Here is an 18,412-nt window from a genome sequence, read left to right as displayed (position 1 = left end):
TAAGGAGAATACTTTGCCTTGAGTGGCACACTTTTACTTTTAAATTGTTTTGCTTAGTTTTCCAACATTTTGTAACTACCAAACCCAAATTTCCCCTCTTTTAAGGCTTATGAGAGTTAGGGAATGTGAGTTGGTGGTACAGTAGTGTTAAACTAACTTTTGATAAAAAAAAAAGGCAATAGTAAGTTTCCTTTCATAATACATTCATTATTTGCGGCTTTGTATATTCATTTTAGAATTTTACATCTTAATGTATTTCCTTAGTTGTTCCTAAGTCATGTGTACTTGATGAAGTTTTGATATAAATTTTTTGCTACATTGCCTGGAAAGTGTTTGAAAGTTTGAATTTGGTATTTTGCCAACAAGTTAATCACCATCTCGACACTTTGTTTCCTTTGTATACATGAACTTCCAAACCCTGACCTTGAGTACTGCTGGTATCACCTTAGCTGCAAGTGTCTAGGGTACAAGTGCTCAAACTGTGCTTGAGAAAATTAGCAGTGAGATGTGAATAATTATTTTATAATTAAAGCATCCCTAAAAAATTGGTAGCTCAACTTAATCATAACTAGAGATACCCTACCTGAGGACAGTGAGAGGAGACATAGAGTACTGGTATTGTACTTGAAAAGTTTCATGAAAGGTGGAGCAATTGTATAACTGCCTTATAAGCATGACTGGACATGCTTAGATATCTCCCCAGCATAAACAGTAGAGTACTACCATTACTAGTCAGGAAATCAGCAAGATCATCTCAAGCTCAGTTATCAATCAATAGGAGACTTCTTGGGCTAAGATCATATCATGTGTTCAAGAAAAGATCACATCTGGTCAGGAGAGCATACCTGATCAGAGACACCACAAAAAAGAGTAAGAAGGGCATGACTTATCAGGATTACGCAGTTAAAAGCAAGACTATAAACAAGCTATTGTGCAAGCTTAAGACTTAAAAGATAACTTTTGATGGTTTGATTACCAGGCCTTTTGAGTTTCATGGTAACTACCGAAGGTCACCTGGTGAGACATCAGAGGGTAGGTCGCATCTGCAGAATCAGAAGGTAGAAATCTCTTCACAAAGTTTTTACCACCCTCTGATATGCTCTGAGTTGCTGCTGAGATTGTTAAAATTTGTGGAAATGAATACCCACTGGAATCTGGTGGAGCTATGATTGGTGGTCAACATCATCATCTACAACAGGCACCTAAATGTGATCTAGGCCTGGGACATATGCATACATATACATGCACACACACAAAAGGTATCAATGACCTCTAGTTGAAGGATTTCTTGCCTCGGAAGATAGGCAAAAGTATTTAGCTAGAGTCTCGTCCTGGGGCTTATATGCAGTAGTCTGCTGACCCTTAAGAACAGGAGGCCAAGGAAGCCACTGAAAGTCTCTCTAAAACCATAAGCTTGGAGATATGGCTAAAGGCAGTAATGGAGCTTACAAGATTCCAATTAGTTGCTCAAGTTGTATTCAAGTTCAGCTTGTCAGTGAGGTTGTGGATCAAATTGGTAGGAAACAGATAAGGGTGCATGATGTTGGATCTATCCAGTTAGAAGCGAGGATACAATTGGAGGTATAAGCTTGCCTGGTAGCATTAGAAGCATACCTGTCAGCAGGAGGAACATCAATGGAATTCTGTCTGGAGTGACAAGCAGCATATCCCTTATGAATGAGTGTTAGCATTAGCACCAGCAGGAGCAAACACTTAGAAGAAGTTACAGGAGGACATTCTGGTGCCAGGCAAGTACTGCAGGAAATCCTGTGAGAGAGTAGAAGGCAAGTGGATGTATGCCTGCATGGAGAATACAGAAAGCAGCCAGGAAAAGGTAAATGACCCTGACAAGATGAGGTGCATACCACCTTCCCAAGACAAGAGATGCGCAAAGATGGAAGATCCCTCAACGAATAGTAATGAAGATTCTACTTTGAATGGTACAAAAATAAGCGTTGAAGCAGCCAAAGAGAAATTGGAGTAAGGGTCAGTGGAACAAGATCAGTAATGAGAGTGCAAGAAAGGCTCAGTGGAACAAGATCAGTAAATTAGAATACAAGAAAGGGCTTAGAATGGTAGGCAAGAGTATCATCGGAAGGACAGCGTTGTTTAACTATGGCAGTAGGGGCAACTCCAGAATCAACTCTTGACACTGTTGAGGATACACAGATATCATTAGAAAACTTCCTGAAGTGACATTTTTACCTGTACTAGTTAACCCTTTGGATCAGTTATAATGTGTTGACATGACATCTAAAATTCAACTGTTGAATCAGTTATGGCGTGCTGACATGTCATTTAAAATGACATGTCTACCATGATGACTATGGGAATGTGTGAAAAGATTCTTACTTCAGCATAAATGTGTGATATGAATCAAAAGATGGAAATCTGGAATACATCATGAGATTTGCTGTCTTTACTCAGGAAATGGTGGAAGGAAATTTATAATTTCTCATGGTACAAAAAAAAAGTGTACCAGTTCTGTATTAGATAAATTTACATGATATTGTTTGTACATAAAAGTACAGTGGAACCTCCATTTTCACACGTAAACCATTCCAGAACTTCTCACAAAGTTTGAAAGGTATGAAATCCAAACATTAATTCCCATAAGGAACAATGAAAATCCAATTAGTGTGTTCCAAATGCCCAAAGATGTTAACAAAATATACATTTTATAGAAAATAAACAGTTTTACATATAGAAAACAGTGAAATATAAATGACCAATGAAATAGATAGACATTTAACATCTCTCGGCGGCCTAGGTTATCAGCAATCCGGTTTTATGGTGCTTGTTTAGTGACGACAATAACTGAATTTTCTGTGCTGATATGCATCAATCCATGCTTATCTGCACTGATCCTCGGTTATCAGCACTGATAACCAAGGATCGTTGCTATTATCACCTATTTTCGGTTAGTGTCGCACCTTCGGGAACGGAACCCTTGCCAATAACCAGGGACTGCCTATGTTGAGCTTCAAAATAATATATGAATGTGCATTGTAACTTACACAAGAACTTCACAGGAAGTGATCAAAAGAAAATGATTACAGAAAAGTTAGTTTGTGAGAAACAGGTTTGTGTAGAAAAAACAAATTTGACCAGCCTGATTGACCCAAAGGGTTTATAAATAAAGATCATTGTAAAGATAACTAATCCTTATAGATGTCACAGACTGAATGAGGAGGGGCTATATCATACAGTACACAAAGCAGGTTATTGAACAAGGCTTGAAATAAACTCAGATCCCATGACTGCAGAGGTAATGGGAACAACACATTCTGGCACCCTCTTCCACAAACTGTCATCATTGCAAAGATTATTAGAACAAGACAAACCCATGAAAAATGAAAAAAAATATATATATAAAGAGCAGTACTACTCTAAGTGGAAAAAGGCTTAGGGGAACATTTATAGTCTGTCAGAAGTACTAGTTAAGTGAAATTTCAACAACCTCCAACCTGCGATGAAAAGAATTTTCACAAATTTACTGGAAAATCCTACACTTATGTGTGGTATAAAGAAGTACCAGTAACATTGATAAATGCACGTTTAATAATGATAGATAGTGTAATATGAAACTAAGGTATAAAAGTGTCTGAGAAGAACAGAACTTTGGTTAGTAGTACAGTCACAATAGGGGTTCCAGAGATATAAATTTCATTAGATAGTTTAGTGCATTTTTTCCCTATCTTCCATATACCAGTTCTGTAACTCTTGAATTTAAATTCCCTTTGAAAGAATCACTTTTGAGGCATATGAAACATGTATCACTGATGGCTCCCTTTGGTGAAAGGGAGGGCTTACCTGAAGCACAACTCAATACAGGTAGTTTTGTTTTAATAGAGACCCAGTATACTACCAATTCTGTCTTTGTGGGTTTTAAGCATAAGTAAAATATGATAGGCATAGTTAAGAAACTTAGAATTTTTAAGTATTATTTCTGCCATAATGACCATGAGCGTGTGTGACATGATTCTTACAGGATTCTGAAATGGTGATATGTCTGCAGAGCTATTGCAATATTGTTTCCAAACTTTATGTGGATTGTATTGATTTTATGTCAGTGGATGTGTAAATAATGCAATGTGTGTCAGAAAATGTAAGGATATATATTTGTTGTGTATTAAATGCCAGAAAATGTTTTAAATAACTAAGATTATTTGTCCTGAAATATTCATAGGAATGACTTACTGAATGAGAAGTTGTTCAGCATTTAAAAGAGTGAAATGGTTATGAAGGTCGAGAGTATATACACTGTTGTGTTAGCAGTTCCATCGAGTGAGAAATGCATGCATGGTTGATATTATTTAGGTACAATTTACTGTAGGAGACTTGAAATTCTTAATTTGTCCTTGTTTTTTTTTTGTTTTTTGCTTTATTTTAGCAAAGTAGTTTTGCCATGTTTGGGCAAAATACGTATACATCTAGTGGTAGATGAGAGTTTTTTGGCTCTTCGTTACTTCTTATTTTGCTGCATATAATGATGTGTACATTTTATTTTGAAATTTTGGCTGTTGCAGATAAGCAATCAAAATAGATTTAGATGCATATCTCTAGAATTTTCCATACTTCCAAATTAACCAATCTTTTTAATAACCCTTTTCTAGATCATACATTCTGAAAAATTTATAGCTTCTTAATGTCAACCCAATTTGAATCTAACTTTTTAACCTAACCAAAGCAAGATAGCCTAGCCCTTTTATAACTTAATGTTTCCAATTTGATGTAAAAAAACAACTGCTGAATCTGTTGTTACAATTTTGTCAGTTGATCAAAATTAACCCAGTTACCCAATATACATGAAACCCAGTTTCCCTTGTCCCTGAGTAACCCCACCCCTGGCATGTCCCTACTAGCCCCGGATCATGGGTGTGGTTGGCCTATGTGGGCAGCGTACTGTGTGGTGGGGCGGTGTGGCGGGACACTGCACCCCCCTCATGCTTCCTTGCACCCACACCACCGCCACTACCACACCCACAATGGTAAGATGGAACCAAAAATGTGCATGCAAAATACTTCCTTTTTGTTTCTTATATCCTGCTGCATATTTTCCGTGTTGTTTGCGCGTCAGTTACTATTTCATGAGCTGCTGATTACTAGTTACTGTCTTTCATTAATGTAGTAATGTACCTGAAAAGCTGTAGTAATCAAAACTGTCAAATTGAGATATGTTTTTTAAATGCATTCGTCTTTGCATGCTGTAAAATCTCTTGAAGGTTTTAAATGAATAGTATGTTCATTGTATGGTCATTTGTTGAATGAATCATTTGTGCTTTTTAATAACAGGAAATTGAGAGAAAACATTAAAGCAATAATGTACATTGTTTATTTTAGAAAAATATTCTAAAGACAATACATAAAAGAAATAGGACTTGCTATGCATGTAACTGTGTCAGGGTAAAATAGTGTTACAGCACTTTTTTGTATCATAATATATATGGCTAAGTACTATATATAGATGTGTGTCCCGCAGTTCTATATTTTAAGGTTACAAGTTTTTACAGCTTTTAAAGTATAGAGTTTATTAGATCAGTTTAAAGTTGCATTTAGCACTTAGTAAAAAGGAACCTTGCAGTATTGAGGAAAAGGATGGGTTCATGGCAAGAAGTGTTGTTACAGTTAGCTGGTCTTTGTCAGTACAATACTTTTCTATATAACATACAATTATAACCATGCCTCTTCCTTAAGCATAGTTTTTTCATTACTACTGTACTGAGGTTCTGACTTAGATTGCCAAGTATTATTAAGTACTTTGGGGATTCATAATTTTAATTAGGAAAATTCTGTATTATAGTTTTTCATTTAGATGAAGACAATAAGGAGAAAGCTTCTTTGTATGTTTTGATGTGGGTAGAGTTACCTAGAATTTAGTTATTACAATGTTTTGTATTTTATCAGTAGTCAAACTACAGTATTAAGCAATATTCTGGTGGCTATATAACAACATTAATAACAACCTTAAAGGTAATACTGTTACATATTAGGATAAAATGAATAGCAGAATTTGGTATAATATAAACTTTTGCTTCACAAGTCATGAAAATTGATGTACTGTAAATGTTACCATATCTAGAAATGCCATCAGTCTACAGTGATTCTGTAAATATTAACCCAGCAGGTAGAGTTCTATGATAATCTAATCAACTTAATGCACCTGTGGCTTTACTGCATGAAACTCATACCAAAAACAAAATGTGATCACTAAAGAAGCTTTTTTGGCATTGTTTTGAAGCACCTTTTGCAGTTGTGCATAAAACATATGTATATTTATGAATATTTATGAAATCATTCCTTTGTTTCTGTCAGTGGTAGAAATAGATAATAGTAATTAGAAATTAGATGAGAAATTCTGAGGCAACATTGATTTTCTAATGCAGCCCATTCAATTATGCCATGGGAGAAATAAGTTATTTATACAATACTACAGGGGAAATAAGTAATTTATACAGTATTTGAAGCTTTATCTTACTTATGCTCTTTTCTGTCCAAAGTAAAATGAACTTCCATAAAAAGATCACTTCTCTTCTCATGTAGGTAGAATTTTTCTTCATGTTATATTAAAGCATGGAAAAAAGCATTCAAGTAAGTTGATTATATCCTGGGCTCATGAACAGCCTAGAACACAGTTTCTTTAGCTTGATATTACTTTGGCCAAAATTGGTTTATCAGAATTCTCTGAAGGACAAGGAGCACAGAAAATGATTTAATGTGAAGAAATTTGAGTAAAGTAAATAATGTCCAAAATGACATGAAAGTAAGTCAGTGGGAGGAAAGAGAATTGCTAAATCTAAATGGCTTATCTCACATTATCATTTGCTGTGTGCTGGATGATTGCTGGAAGGTTTTCATGTGACCATTCATGAACCTCTCCATCCATTTGCTCTGTTGATATGTTCATTCAGTATTACAGTCTTGCTAACATTCTCTCTCTCTCTCTCTCTCTCTCTCTCTCTCTCTCTCTCTCTCTCTCTCTCTCTCTCTCTCTCACATTAGAATCAGCATGTTTTAAATTACACCTTTGATGTATATAGCTCACCTTTATTTGATAGTGTAGCCACTGTTCATCCTCATAGAAGTTGAACTCTCATGGCTCCATAAGACAGACCAACCATTCTCAAAGAATTCTCTTATAGTTGGTCTCAGCCAGAATAGTTCTAGTTGGCTCAGTGATAGAATATGAAGGACTTAGGACAAGTGGGCTGTATCTCCTGGCCTGCAACAATGACCTTGGTTCTTTTATAATCCTACTTGCACAGATTTAATAACAGTGCGTAAGTTTAATATCTTTCCCATTACACTGGTCTGTCACAGAGTTCATATATCCCCAGTGTTTGCTCTTTAATTAGTAGTTGATTATAATACCATTCAAAAGCTAAATACTTAGTTCTAAGACTTAGTGAAAGTTTTAGTTCTTTCAAATTTTAATGGGTAGGCTCATATTTATTAAAATTGGGAGCCAGTATGTCTCCTGCAAGGCAGGAAGTTAATAGATCACTAGGCTATACTGTAATTGCTTTGCTTTTTTTTTTTTGTCTAACAAAGCAATAATTAGCATCAATACAATGATGATATACAATTTTGTTATTGAACCTCATGTCAATTACTTTTTTAACACTGATGTATAATTTGAGGCTACTGAAAGGGCAAATCAGCTGATGTATAGTTTGAGGCTACCGAAAGGGTAAATCGTGTTAGCCTAACTTTGTTTCATAACGTAGCTTTGATAGTATAGTTCCTAATCATGCTTGAATTACGAGCTTTGGTCTTTACTAAAACCCAGTATTTTATTTGCAGTATTTTATAATCAAACTAAATCTGTTATCTATACTGTTGGAGGCCATTTTCAATTGTTAATATATTCATGCAGATCTACTTCCAATGGTTATTACATACTCTGGTGGTAGTGACATCACAGGTGTTAAAAAAATCTGTGACACACTTGTTTTTTGAACAGGAATATGAAAATTACTTTTTTGTGATGGTGAGGTTTGTCAAACAAATTAAAATCTTAGATATACTGATTTTATATAAATTATGCATAATTCCAATAAATAATTATTTTATGTACCAACTAATGTAGTGTATAACCTTTACCTGGTGCTTGGGAATAAACCAGATAATCAAAAGTTATGAAATGGAGTACATATAGAAATATGTTGTTTAGTTTTTCTTGAGTTCAGAAGCATTTGTGAGTAAATCCTTTCAGGCAGTGTTATTGTAGTATTTTGAAATAATATTTTTTTAATACATTAACTATTTTATGGATCTGACCCACTGATCATGTTACTGTACATCATACTATGGACACCTATACTTGTGGCCATGTCAGCTTTTTTTTTTAATTTCAAGTATTTGTTGCCTATACAGTGATTGTAGCTAGCTAACAGTGGTTAGTTTTTAATTAACACTTGTTACTTTTATTACTATTGGGCTGCTATTATGCAGGACCCACAGATTCCCTGCACTGCAGTGAATTGCACTGTCTGTTTTTTTTGCTCATGGAAATGTCTCATAATTACCAGCCCCTGAAGGAATAAAGAAGAATTTGGCTGGTTGCTGGACGTGTTAAATATGCAACATGCTGCTGGCAGCAAGTTTAGATGATGAAGGAGTTCATTTTAAACTGTCTCTATGAGTTATAGATTTCAGTATACGGAAGGAGATTACATTATTCAGGCATAAGTCCAGCAGTGTTTTTCCATCTCTCTCTCAGCAGGATGTATTATTATTACTTTATTGACTGAAATTACAACAAACTTACAAAGGTTGGCTAATTTGAGAAAAGATATTTTTGTTATCTGGATGCTGGAATTCGAAGTAGATCAACATTCAGTTTGTACTGGCTGTAGGGGTACTACATATAGAGAGTGATCTCGAGGAATCTTCTGGTATTTTTCACATGCGTTACAGCATTAGCCCAGTTTTCTTTAGTTACATACTGCATGATCAACCTAGCCCCTCTGCAGTATGGGGGTTAACTCCTATCACTTTCTTCTGGTCATTTATATTCCAGCACTTTCCAACAGTATAATTTTGGTTCAACCGAGTTTTGTCAAGGTAAGTACAGTGGAACCTCAACATACGAAAGTCCCAACTATGTTAGGGGTACTACATATAGAGAGTGATCTCGAGGAATCTTCTGGTATTTTTCACATGCGTTACAGCATTAGCCCAGTTTTCTTTAGTTACATACTGCATGATCAACCTAGCCCCTCTGCAGTAGGGGGGTTAACTCCTATCACTTTCTTCTGGTCATTTATATTCCAGCACTTTTTCCAACAGTATAATTTTGGTTCAACCGAGTTTTGTCAAGGTAAGTACAGTGGAACCTCAACATACGAAAGTCCCAACTTAAGAAAAATCCAAGTTACAAAAATAATTTGGGTTACGAAAGGGTGTTACTGTAAAGTCCCGAGATTCGCCCAGACCACCAAGAACAATTTTAAAACTCGCGCGCCTCTAACTGTAGACTCGCCACCATCCTCCCACTCTCCCATTGGTTCCTGATGCTAGTCACCGCCGCAAGATCCTGCTCTCCTATTGGTCAGCATCTATCTCATCTTGCTCTATGTAAAGGCATCCTTCGGCCACTTCGTCGCACCAGCTTTATCATATGCACGCGCAAGATCCTGCTCTCCTATTGGTCAGCATCTATCCCATCTTGCTCTATGTAAAGGCATCCTTCGGCCACTTCGTCGCACCAGCTTTATCATATGCATGCGGAATTCGTTCGTTTACATATACGATTTCGTTTGTTAACGTAAATTCATGTTAGTGATTTCGCTTTGTACTTTTATCGTGTTGTGTGAGAACTTAATTAGTAACTTAATTAGTTCATGGAAAGAAGAGGATGCTTTCTATGGAGACAAAGATGGAGATAATCAAGAAGTATGAGGCTGGCATGCGGTTGAGTGTGATCACTAAGGAATACAGTGGTACCTCGAGATACAAAATTAATCCGTTCCGAGATGGCCTTCGTATCATGAGTTTTTCGTATCTTGGAACACATTTTACATGTAAAATGGCTAATCCGTTCCAAGCCCTCCAAAAACACCCCAGTAAATTATATTTCCAGGCCTAAAACATATGTTTTAGGGTTACGACGCCGATCCGACGTAAGAAATAGGACTCCAAAAAGGCAAAATACTGTACATACTTGAGTAATATTGTAAACTGCATGTAATGTTCAACCCCATTTTTACTGCATGTATTAGGACTTTAGCATATGTCCCTTAGCAATAAGCCTAGCCTATGTTAGCGGTTGCTACTGTAGCCTAGTCTATGATTCTGAAATCTAAACCTAAGAGCTAAAAGCTTAGAATATGCCAATAAAATGTATAAATAATCAGTATGTACTCATTTCAAATAATTATTAATTAATCATTAACTATACAAACAAAAAACAAACCTTCCAATCGATTGTTTACATTCAGCTCTTACCCGTCTTACGAGTATCGAACGAGCGCCAAGCAATCATTTTTCCTAGCACACAGAAACTACCAAACCGTATAATAACCATTCATTTCTATTCTTTATTCTATCTTTACCTAATGGAGATACCGAGTTACTGACAGCTATAATGAAACATACGTAACGTAATAATAAAACAGAAGAAGAATTCTAAAAAATATGTATTTGTTGGCAGTCTGATTTATTTTATATTTTATGATATCTAAGGGGCCCTACAGACTATCAAACATGTATGATCAAATTGGCGTTGGACAATCCAACTTGAGAATGTATTGGCGTGTTTGAAGGATTGAACAAGCTGTTTGAAGCCGGTCCGTCCAACAAGACGTTTGATCAGCATGTTTGACAAGTGTGTGTTGCTGTTTGATCATACATGCTCATTTTGTCAACAGCAGCCATGGCGAACACACAAGAGCATCAAGAATTGTGGTTAGAGTTCATGGGACTTTAGCAATCATTTCCTTGTCTGTGTTTGATAGAAAATGAGCATTATTTAAAACAGATAAATATATATATAAATAGATAAACATATGTTCGTACAAGTAATAGAAAAAAATTATAAAATGAATAAACTAATAGATAAACAAATCAGAAATTTTTAAGTTATTTAGTATATCGAGCCAGATTTCTAAAGGAATAATTCCTAAAGCAATAAAAGTAAATCTCTCCTCTTCTCTCTCTCTCTCTCTCGTCTCTCTCCTCTCTCTCCTCTCTCTCTCTCTCTCTCTCTCTCTGTATATATATATATATATATATATATATATATATATATATATATATATATATATATATATATATATATATATATATATATATAGATAACTGCATGCATATATACCTATATATATAAAAAATACAAAGATCTGTACAAAGTAGGCAAACAAATGAATAGTTATGTAAATGAATATAAATAATTGACTAAACAAATAAATAAAAAAAAGAGATATATGTGTTAACCAAAGAAATGTTTTTTTTATTTCATTTGCATAAATAATCTGAAATATATACGTTAATAAGCAAATGAACACAAAAATAAAATCAATTAAGAGATAGATAAATAGGAAAAGAGATAATTAAGAAAATTAACAAAGAAGTGAAAAGAGAAATGAATGAAAAAAATTTAAATGAATAAAAAGAAATAAACAGAGAAAGCAAGAAAGAAAGAGAAAAACACAGAAATAGATAGAAAAATACACAAATATATAGTACCTAAAAAGGGATTTTGACGTAAGGAAAAATCTATTTCTGGGCGATTGGCTCGTGTCGCCAGCGAAATATCCTTTAATCTATTATTTCTAGGGTAAATGTACTAACACATACCAGAGAATAATAAATAAAAGAAAAAGGTCAGTACAACTGACTCGCTCACCCTCCAAGAGGGTGTCGGTATGAACATTATGGCGAGTGAGACCACTACCACGAGCCGCAATGCCAATAGAAATCTCCCACTACAAAATCCCCACAAGAGGAGAGCCGACCCACAGAGTGGGCAGCAACTACTACTACTCCATCCCATGCTGCCGACTGCTGCGCCTCTGGTGGCCATCCTGAAGTTAGCAGACAATCTTGAGCGATGGGATGGGTAGGGTAGGATTTCGCTGGCGGGACACGAGCAATCGCCCAGAAATAGATTTTTCCTTACGTCAAAATCCCTTTTCTGGGCTCAGCTCGTGTCGCTGCGCGAAATCGTACCAGAGAAATAGCACAAGATTGTAAATAAAACTCAACAAAACAAAAAAGAGGTCTCAAATAAAAGATAAAATAAATAAAAGAATATAATTGCTAATAAAGATACATATACACAATGATACAAAAATAGAATATTGTTTAAATTAAACTTAATGCTAATAATATTTCTTAACTTAAGGTAATTTACATATATACAGGGCTTACATGGCATATATGTTCCGAAATAGTATCTGTGTATTGATATGTATCAAGAACTCTAGAGCAATTAAGACAATAAGTTGAACAGAACAAACTTCAATAAATAATAATATATAAAGGAATGTATATAACTTAATATACAAAACCCGTAACCATTACAATTAAGATGTATCCCCTAGCATAAAAATAAGGGGATCACATCCAAGAGATCAATATATACAATCGATTGTGAGTGTCCCTAGCAAAAAAATAAGGGACACCCACCATATCATCATAAAGCAGCTAAGACACAAGGTAACCGTAGATGAACAAGGCAGGAATAGACGAACTGTTGGGTGAGACAGGTAGAAAGGAGGACTGGATCTTCTACTAAAGATTAGGCAGAGTCGGGGGAACTATGTTACCCGCCGCCACTGCTGAAAATTTCAGAGCTTCCAAGGACTTTAAGTAATGACGTTTAAATACTGTCGGCGATTTCCATCCAGTATATTTTTTCAACTCATCGAAGTTCATATGTTGGAAATAGTTAATTGAGGTGGCTACTGCCCTGACATCATGTGCTTTTGGAAAAGAGTCAGGATTGGCTTGTTTAATAAAGTACAGGATTTGCTGCCTGATGCCTTTAATAGATAAAGTACCACCTTTTTCTCTCTTAAAGAGAGGACCCGATGAGGATGAGGAGGTCCTAGACAGAAAGGCTCGTAAGGTCGATACTGGGCAAAGAGATATATCTTGTGGAAGGGGTAATACCTTCCATGGTTCCCACCTCATCAAAGGATCTTCATTCTTAGCTATAAACTACGTTCCGGAGAAAGTAGCACTTCCCCTGTGGGAAGGAACTGAATATGATCCGATCTCTGGATAATGCCGACAGTTCTGAAATTCTAGCTCCTGAGGCCAAGCTTAATAAAAAGAGTTTTTCTTAAGAGCATTATAAAAGAACATGTGTCATTATCAGTTTCTGAAGCCAACTTTAGAACATCATTTAAGAACCATGATACTGACGTAGGCCTTACAGAAGGTCTAAGTCTAGCACACACCTTGGGAATAGACGAGAAGTAGGAGTCTGTCAAGTCTATGTTGAAACCAAATTGAAAAATCTTTTTCAAGGCTGACTTGTTTGTCGTAATGGTGCTAGCTGCTAAGCCTTTTTCAAATAAAGATCTGAAAAAGGATATAGCTGAATTGATTGTCATGATTCTAATATCGATTCTCTCAGGAAGGTTGCTAACTTTTTGACAGCAGCATCATACTGTCTCAAAGTTGAATCCCTTTTATCGGATTCCAAGAAGAGAATATTTTGAGGGTCAATATTCGCATCCCTTTTCGCTGCAAACTTCATGAAATCCATAAAGTTAGGGTTTTGAGAATTCCTGAGGAAGCGAACACAGTCTTCGTTTGTACTGACTGGGAGAGCTTGGGACTGGGAATCCGAAGAGGGCGAAGACCCAGTTCCAGAATTAGAGGGTACCAATTGCTCTTCGGCCAGTCTGGGGCTACTAGAGCCACTTGACCCTTGAATGTCCTGAGTTTGTTCAGTACCTTCATGAGAAGATTCACTGGAGGAAAGACATAAATCTTCTCCCAGTTGTTCCAGTCTAGGGCCAGGGCGTCCGTGGCATAGGCCAGAGGGTCCAGGTTGGGCCACATAACATGGGAGTTTGTGGTTCGCTTGGGATGCGAAGAGATCCACTTGTAGGCCTGGAACTCTGAAGAATCCATTGGAACGAACTGTTGTCAGTGAACCATTCCGACTCTAGAGGTACTGATCGGGATAGAGCATCTGCTATGACGTTTCTCACTCCAGCTATATGGGTGGAGGAGAGGTGCCAACTGAACTTGTCCGCCAGGGAGAAGATGGCTACCATGACATGATTTAGATGGCACGATTTGGAACCTCCCCTGTTTATACAATGTACTACCACTGCGCTGTCCAAGACTAGCTTTATGTGGGAGTACTTTGGCGGACGTAACCTTTTTAGGGTCAAGAACACTGCCATTGCTTCCAGTATTTATAAATGGAACTGACGGAACTGAAGTGACCAAGTTCCCTGAACTTTCTTGAACTGGGAATATCCTCCCCAACCGCTTAATGAAGCGTCTGTGTGGATGGTGATCCCCGGAGGAGGAAACTGAAGTGGTACTGAAATCGATAAGTTCTTGACTTTTGCCCACGGGCGAAGTCGATTCCGTAGAATCTGAGGGACTGAGGATAATTTGTCCCTGGACCTGACATTTGCTCGTGAGCGCCAGATTCTGGTTAGGTCTTTCAGTTTGGCTTTCATCAAGATGTTTGTCACTGATGCAAACTGAGTGAACCCAGGATCCTTTCCTGAGTTCTTCTCGACGCCAGTTTGTGACTCAGAAATTGCTTGACTGACTTCGCTATTTCTTTCCTCTTGGTTGATGGAATCGACAGAGTATGGAGGATAGATTCCATTGAATGCCCAGCCACTGAAAGTTTGACTCTGGAGTGAGTCTTGACTTGGTCCTGTTTATCTTGAAACCTAGATATTCCAGGAACTGAATCACTTTCAGTGTTGCTTTGTGGCATTCCTCGACTGTTGGAGCCCAGATTAACCAATCGTCGAGATACGCTACTACCATAACCCCTTGCGACCTTAGTTGTTGAACCACCACTTCCGCCAACTTCGTGAACACCCTGGGTGCTACGTTGAGCCCGAAAGGAACTACCTTGAAGGAGAATGTCTGGTCTCGTTGTATAATGAATATATATATATATATATATATATATATATATATATATATATATATATATATATATAAAATCAATTAAGAGATAGATAAATAGGAAAAGAGATAATTAAGAAAATTAACAAAGAAGTGAAAAGAGAAATGAATGAAAACAAAAAAAATTTAAATGAAATAAAAAAGAAATAAACAGAGACAAAAGCAAGAAAGAAAGAGAAAAACACAAAAAAAGAAAATAGATAGAAAAAATACACAAAATATACAAAAATGAATTGCTAGATAGTTGTATATGAAATATATATATATTATATATATATATATAATATATATATATATATATATAAATATATTATATAAAATCAAATTAAAAGAGAGAAAATAAAGGAGGAAAAAGAGATAATTAAGAAAATTAACAAGAAGTGAAAAGAGAAATGAATGAAAAAAAATTTAAATGAATAAAAAGAAATAAACAGAGAAAGCAAGAAAGAAAGAGAAAAACACAGAACCAGATAGAAAAATACACAAATATATCCAAAAATGAATTGCTAGATAGTTGTATATGAATATATATATAATATATATATATATATATATATATATATATATATATATATTATATATATATATATAACCAAATGACTGAATAAAGTTTCTTTTAACTAAAGAAAATGGATAACAATGGTTTGCAAATATGCATAATTAGATAGTACACGTGCATGTGCACGTTTGTGTGTATATATGTGTGTATATATATATAGTATATATATATATATATATATATATATATATATATATATATATATATATATATATGTGTGTGTGTGTGTGTGTGTGTGTGTGTGTGTGTTAAAACCGACCTTGTTCATAATATATTTGATAAGCTAAATATTTTTTCATCCCTGCTAACCTACCTTATCTATGGACAGTATATACACATGTATAATAGGCGTTGCTAAATAAAAGGGACTCAAACATCATTCATTTGAAAATCAGTTTTTTTTTTTTTTTTTTTTTTAATTGACAGAATAGCTATACAAGCTTTTCCTTTGCTCATGTTTCCACTAAGCTTCTCCGACACGTAATGACGTTTGATCCAACATTTTACTAGTCTATGGCAGTGTATGAACAAACATGTTGGTCATACATGTATGATAGTCTGTAGGGCCAGTAATTCACAATTTTTTTATTAAATGTATTGCATGTAGTACTCATTTCAAATAATTATTAAGTAACCATTAACTATAATAAACAAACAAAAAAAAAGCTTCCAAATGTTTGTTTACATCCAGCACTTATGAGTATCAAACGATCGCCAAGCAATCACTTTTACACAGTAAGCCATAAATTTTCATTATCTCTTCAACTACTGAAACTACCAAACAGTATAATAACCATTCATTTCTATTCTTTATTCTATCTTTACCTAATGTTTTTTTTTTATTAAATGTATTGCATGAATAAGTTTTTCAATTTAAAGCAACCTTTTACCAATAGAATACTTAAAGCACAAGGGGTAGATGCTGACCAATAGGAGAGCAGGACCTTATGGGGTGACTAGCATCAGGAACCAATGGGAGAGCGGGAGGATGGTGGCGAGTTTACTCAGTTGGCGGCGCGGGAGATTTAAAATTGTTCTCGGTGGTCCGGGCGAATCTCGGGACTTTGCAGCAACAACCTTTCGTATCTTGAAAACTTTTCGTATGGAGAGCAGTAAAATTTTTGCATTGGCTTTTGTATCTCGAGTTTTTCGTAAGTAGAGCCTTTCGTATCTCGAGGTACTACTGTACGGCCGAAATCTGTCGACAATAGGCACCATCCTTAAGCAGAAGGAAGCCATCAAAGCAGCTACACCTTCCAAGAGCGTGACTATTTTGTCCAACAAGAGGAGCCACGTGCATGATGAGATGGAGAGGCTGCTTCTTCTATGGATAAAAGACAAAGAAATCGCTGGCGATACAATAACCGAGACGGCAATCTGCCACAAGGCCAGCACTATTTTCTATTTTCGGTGATCTGATTGCCCAGGCTGAAGACAACGGAGGAGAAGGGACATCGACGCCAACCCCAGACTTCAAGGCTTCTCATGGGTGGTTTGAAAAATTCCGGAAACGGACTGGCATCATCGGTGGTGCGGCATGTGGAGGCTGCCAGCTCGGACACGAAAGCGGCTGAAGCCTTTATTAAGACGTTCGACGAGATGATGATCAATGAAGGCTACAGTTCTCAGCAAGTGTTCAACTGTGACGAGACTGGCCTTTTTTGGAATTAGATGCCTCGTCGGACGTACATCACGGAGGAAGAGAAGAAGCTACCCGGGCATAAGCCTACGAAAGACAGGCTTATGCCCGCACTATGTTCCAACGCCAGTGGGGATTGTAAAGTCAAGCCCCTACTTGTCTATCATTTGGAGACTCCTCGAGCCTTCAAGGCCCACAAAGTGCTAAAGGAGAAGCTTCCAGTGATGTGGAGGGCTAATGCGAAAGCCTGGGTAACGATACTTTTGTTCACTGAGTGGGTAAATCTGTGTTTCAGCCCGAGCGTGAAGAAATATTTGGAAGAGAAGCGCCTCCCTCTGAAATATCTGCTGTTGTTGGACAATGCCCCTGCTCACCCTCCTGGCCTCGAGGAAGATATCATAGCGGAGTATTCTTTCATCAAGGTTCTTTATCTTCTGCCTAACACCACCCCTCTCCTCCAGCCCATGGACCAGCAAGTGATATCGAACTTCAAGAAGCTGTATACAAAACATCTTTTCAAGAGATGTTTTGACGTCACCGATACCACAAACCTCACCTTGTGTGAATTTTGGAAGGAGCATTTCGATATTGTCATATGCATCCAACTCATCGATCAAGCTTGGCAGGAGGTTTCGAGGTGAACCTTGCATTCTTCATGGAGGAAACTCTGGCCTGATGCCGTATCTGCCCAAGACTTCGAGGGATTCGACGTGGGCGAAGCTGATGCAGATTAAGAAACAGTTGATGACCCTGAAACTGTTCCGCAACCAGATCTTGACGAGATCGTTGCTCTCGGCAAGTCCATGGGGCTGGTCGTCGACGAGGACGACATCAATGACCTTCTCGAGGAGCACCAAGAGGAGCTTACGACAGATGACCTGAAGGAGTTGGAGGCCATGCAACATAGCGTCGTTCAAGAAGAGTTCTCTAGCAGCGGCGAGGAGGAGGACCCTATGGCAACGGAAGAAATTAAGGATGCTCTAGCTGCTTTTCATAAAGTGCAATCATTTGTAGAAAAGAGACACCCCGAAAAGTATTACACAGGTCGTATGCTTGCACAGTTCAATGACGTTTGCCTGAGTCGTTTCAGGAACATT

General features: G+C 36.8%; 1 protein-coding gene across 11 annotated transcripts in view; it reads left to right on the top strand.

The window, feature by feature from the left end:
- Positions 1 to 18,412, top strand: part of LOC135206942 (adenylate cyclase type 1-like) — a 352,691-nt gene that overhangs the window by 261,706 nt on the left and 72,573 nt on the right. For 9 of the 11 annotated variants that reach the window (XM_064238463.1, XM_064238460.1, XM_064238457.1 and 6 more), the window contains one exon: positions 4,866 to 4,991. The exons of the other annotated variants lie outside the window; for them this stretch is intronic. In XM_064238463.1, coding sequence (XP_064094533.1) covers positions 4,866 to 4,991 — 126 coding nt within the window. The remainder of the gene's footprint in view (positions 1 to 4,865; positions 4,992 to 18,412) is intronic. 11 annotated transcript variants of the gene reach the window in all.

This window comes from Macrobrachium nipponense, chromosome 31 (assembly GCF_015104395.2).
Source record: "Macrobrachium nipponense isolate FS-2020 chromosome 31, ASM1510439v2, whole genome shotgun sequence".
NCBI lineage: Eukaryota > Metazoa > Arthropoda > Malacostraca > Decapoda > Palaemonidae > Macrobrachium > Macrobrachium nipponense.
The sequence above is the reverse complement of the archived record's forward strand: the minus strand, read 5'-3'. Positions and strand labels throughout refer to the sequence as shown.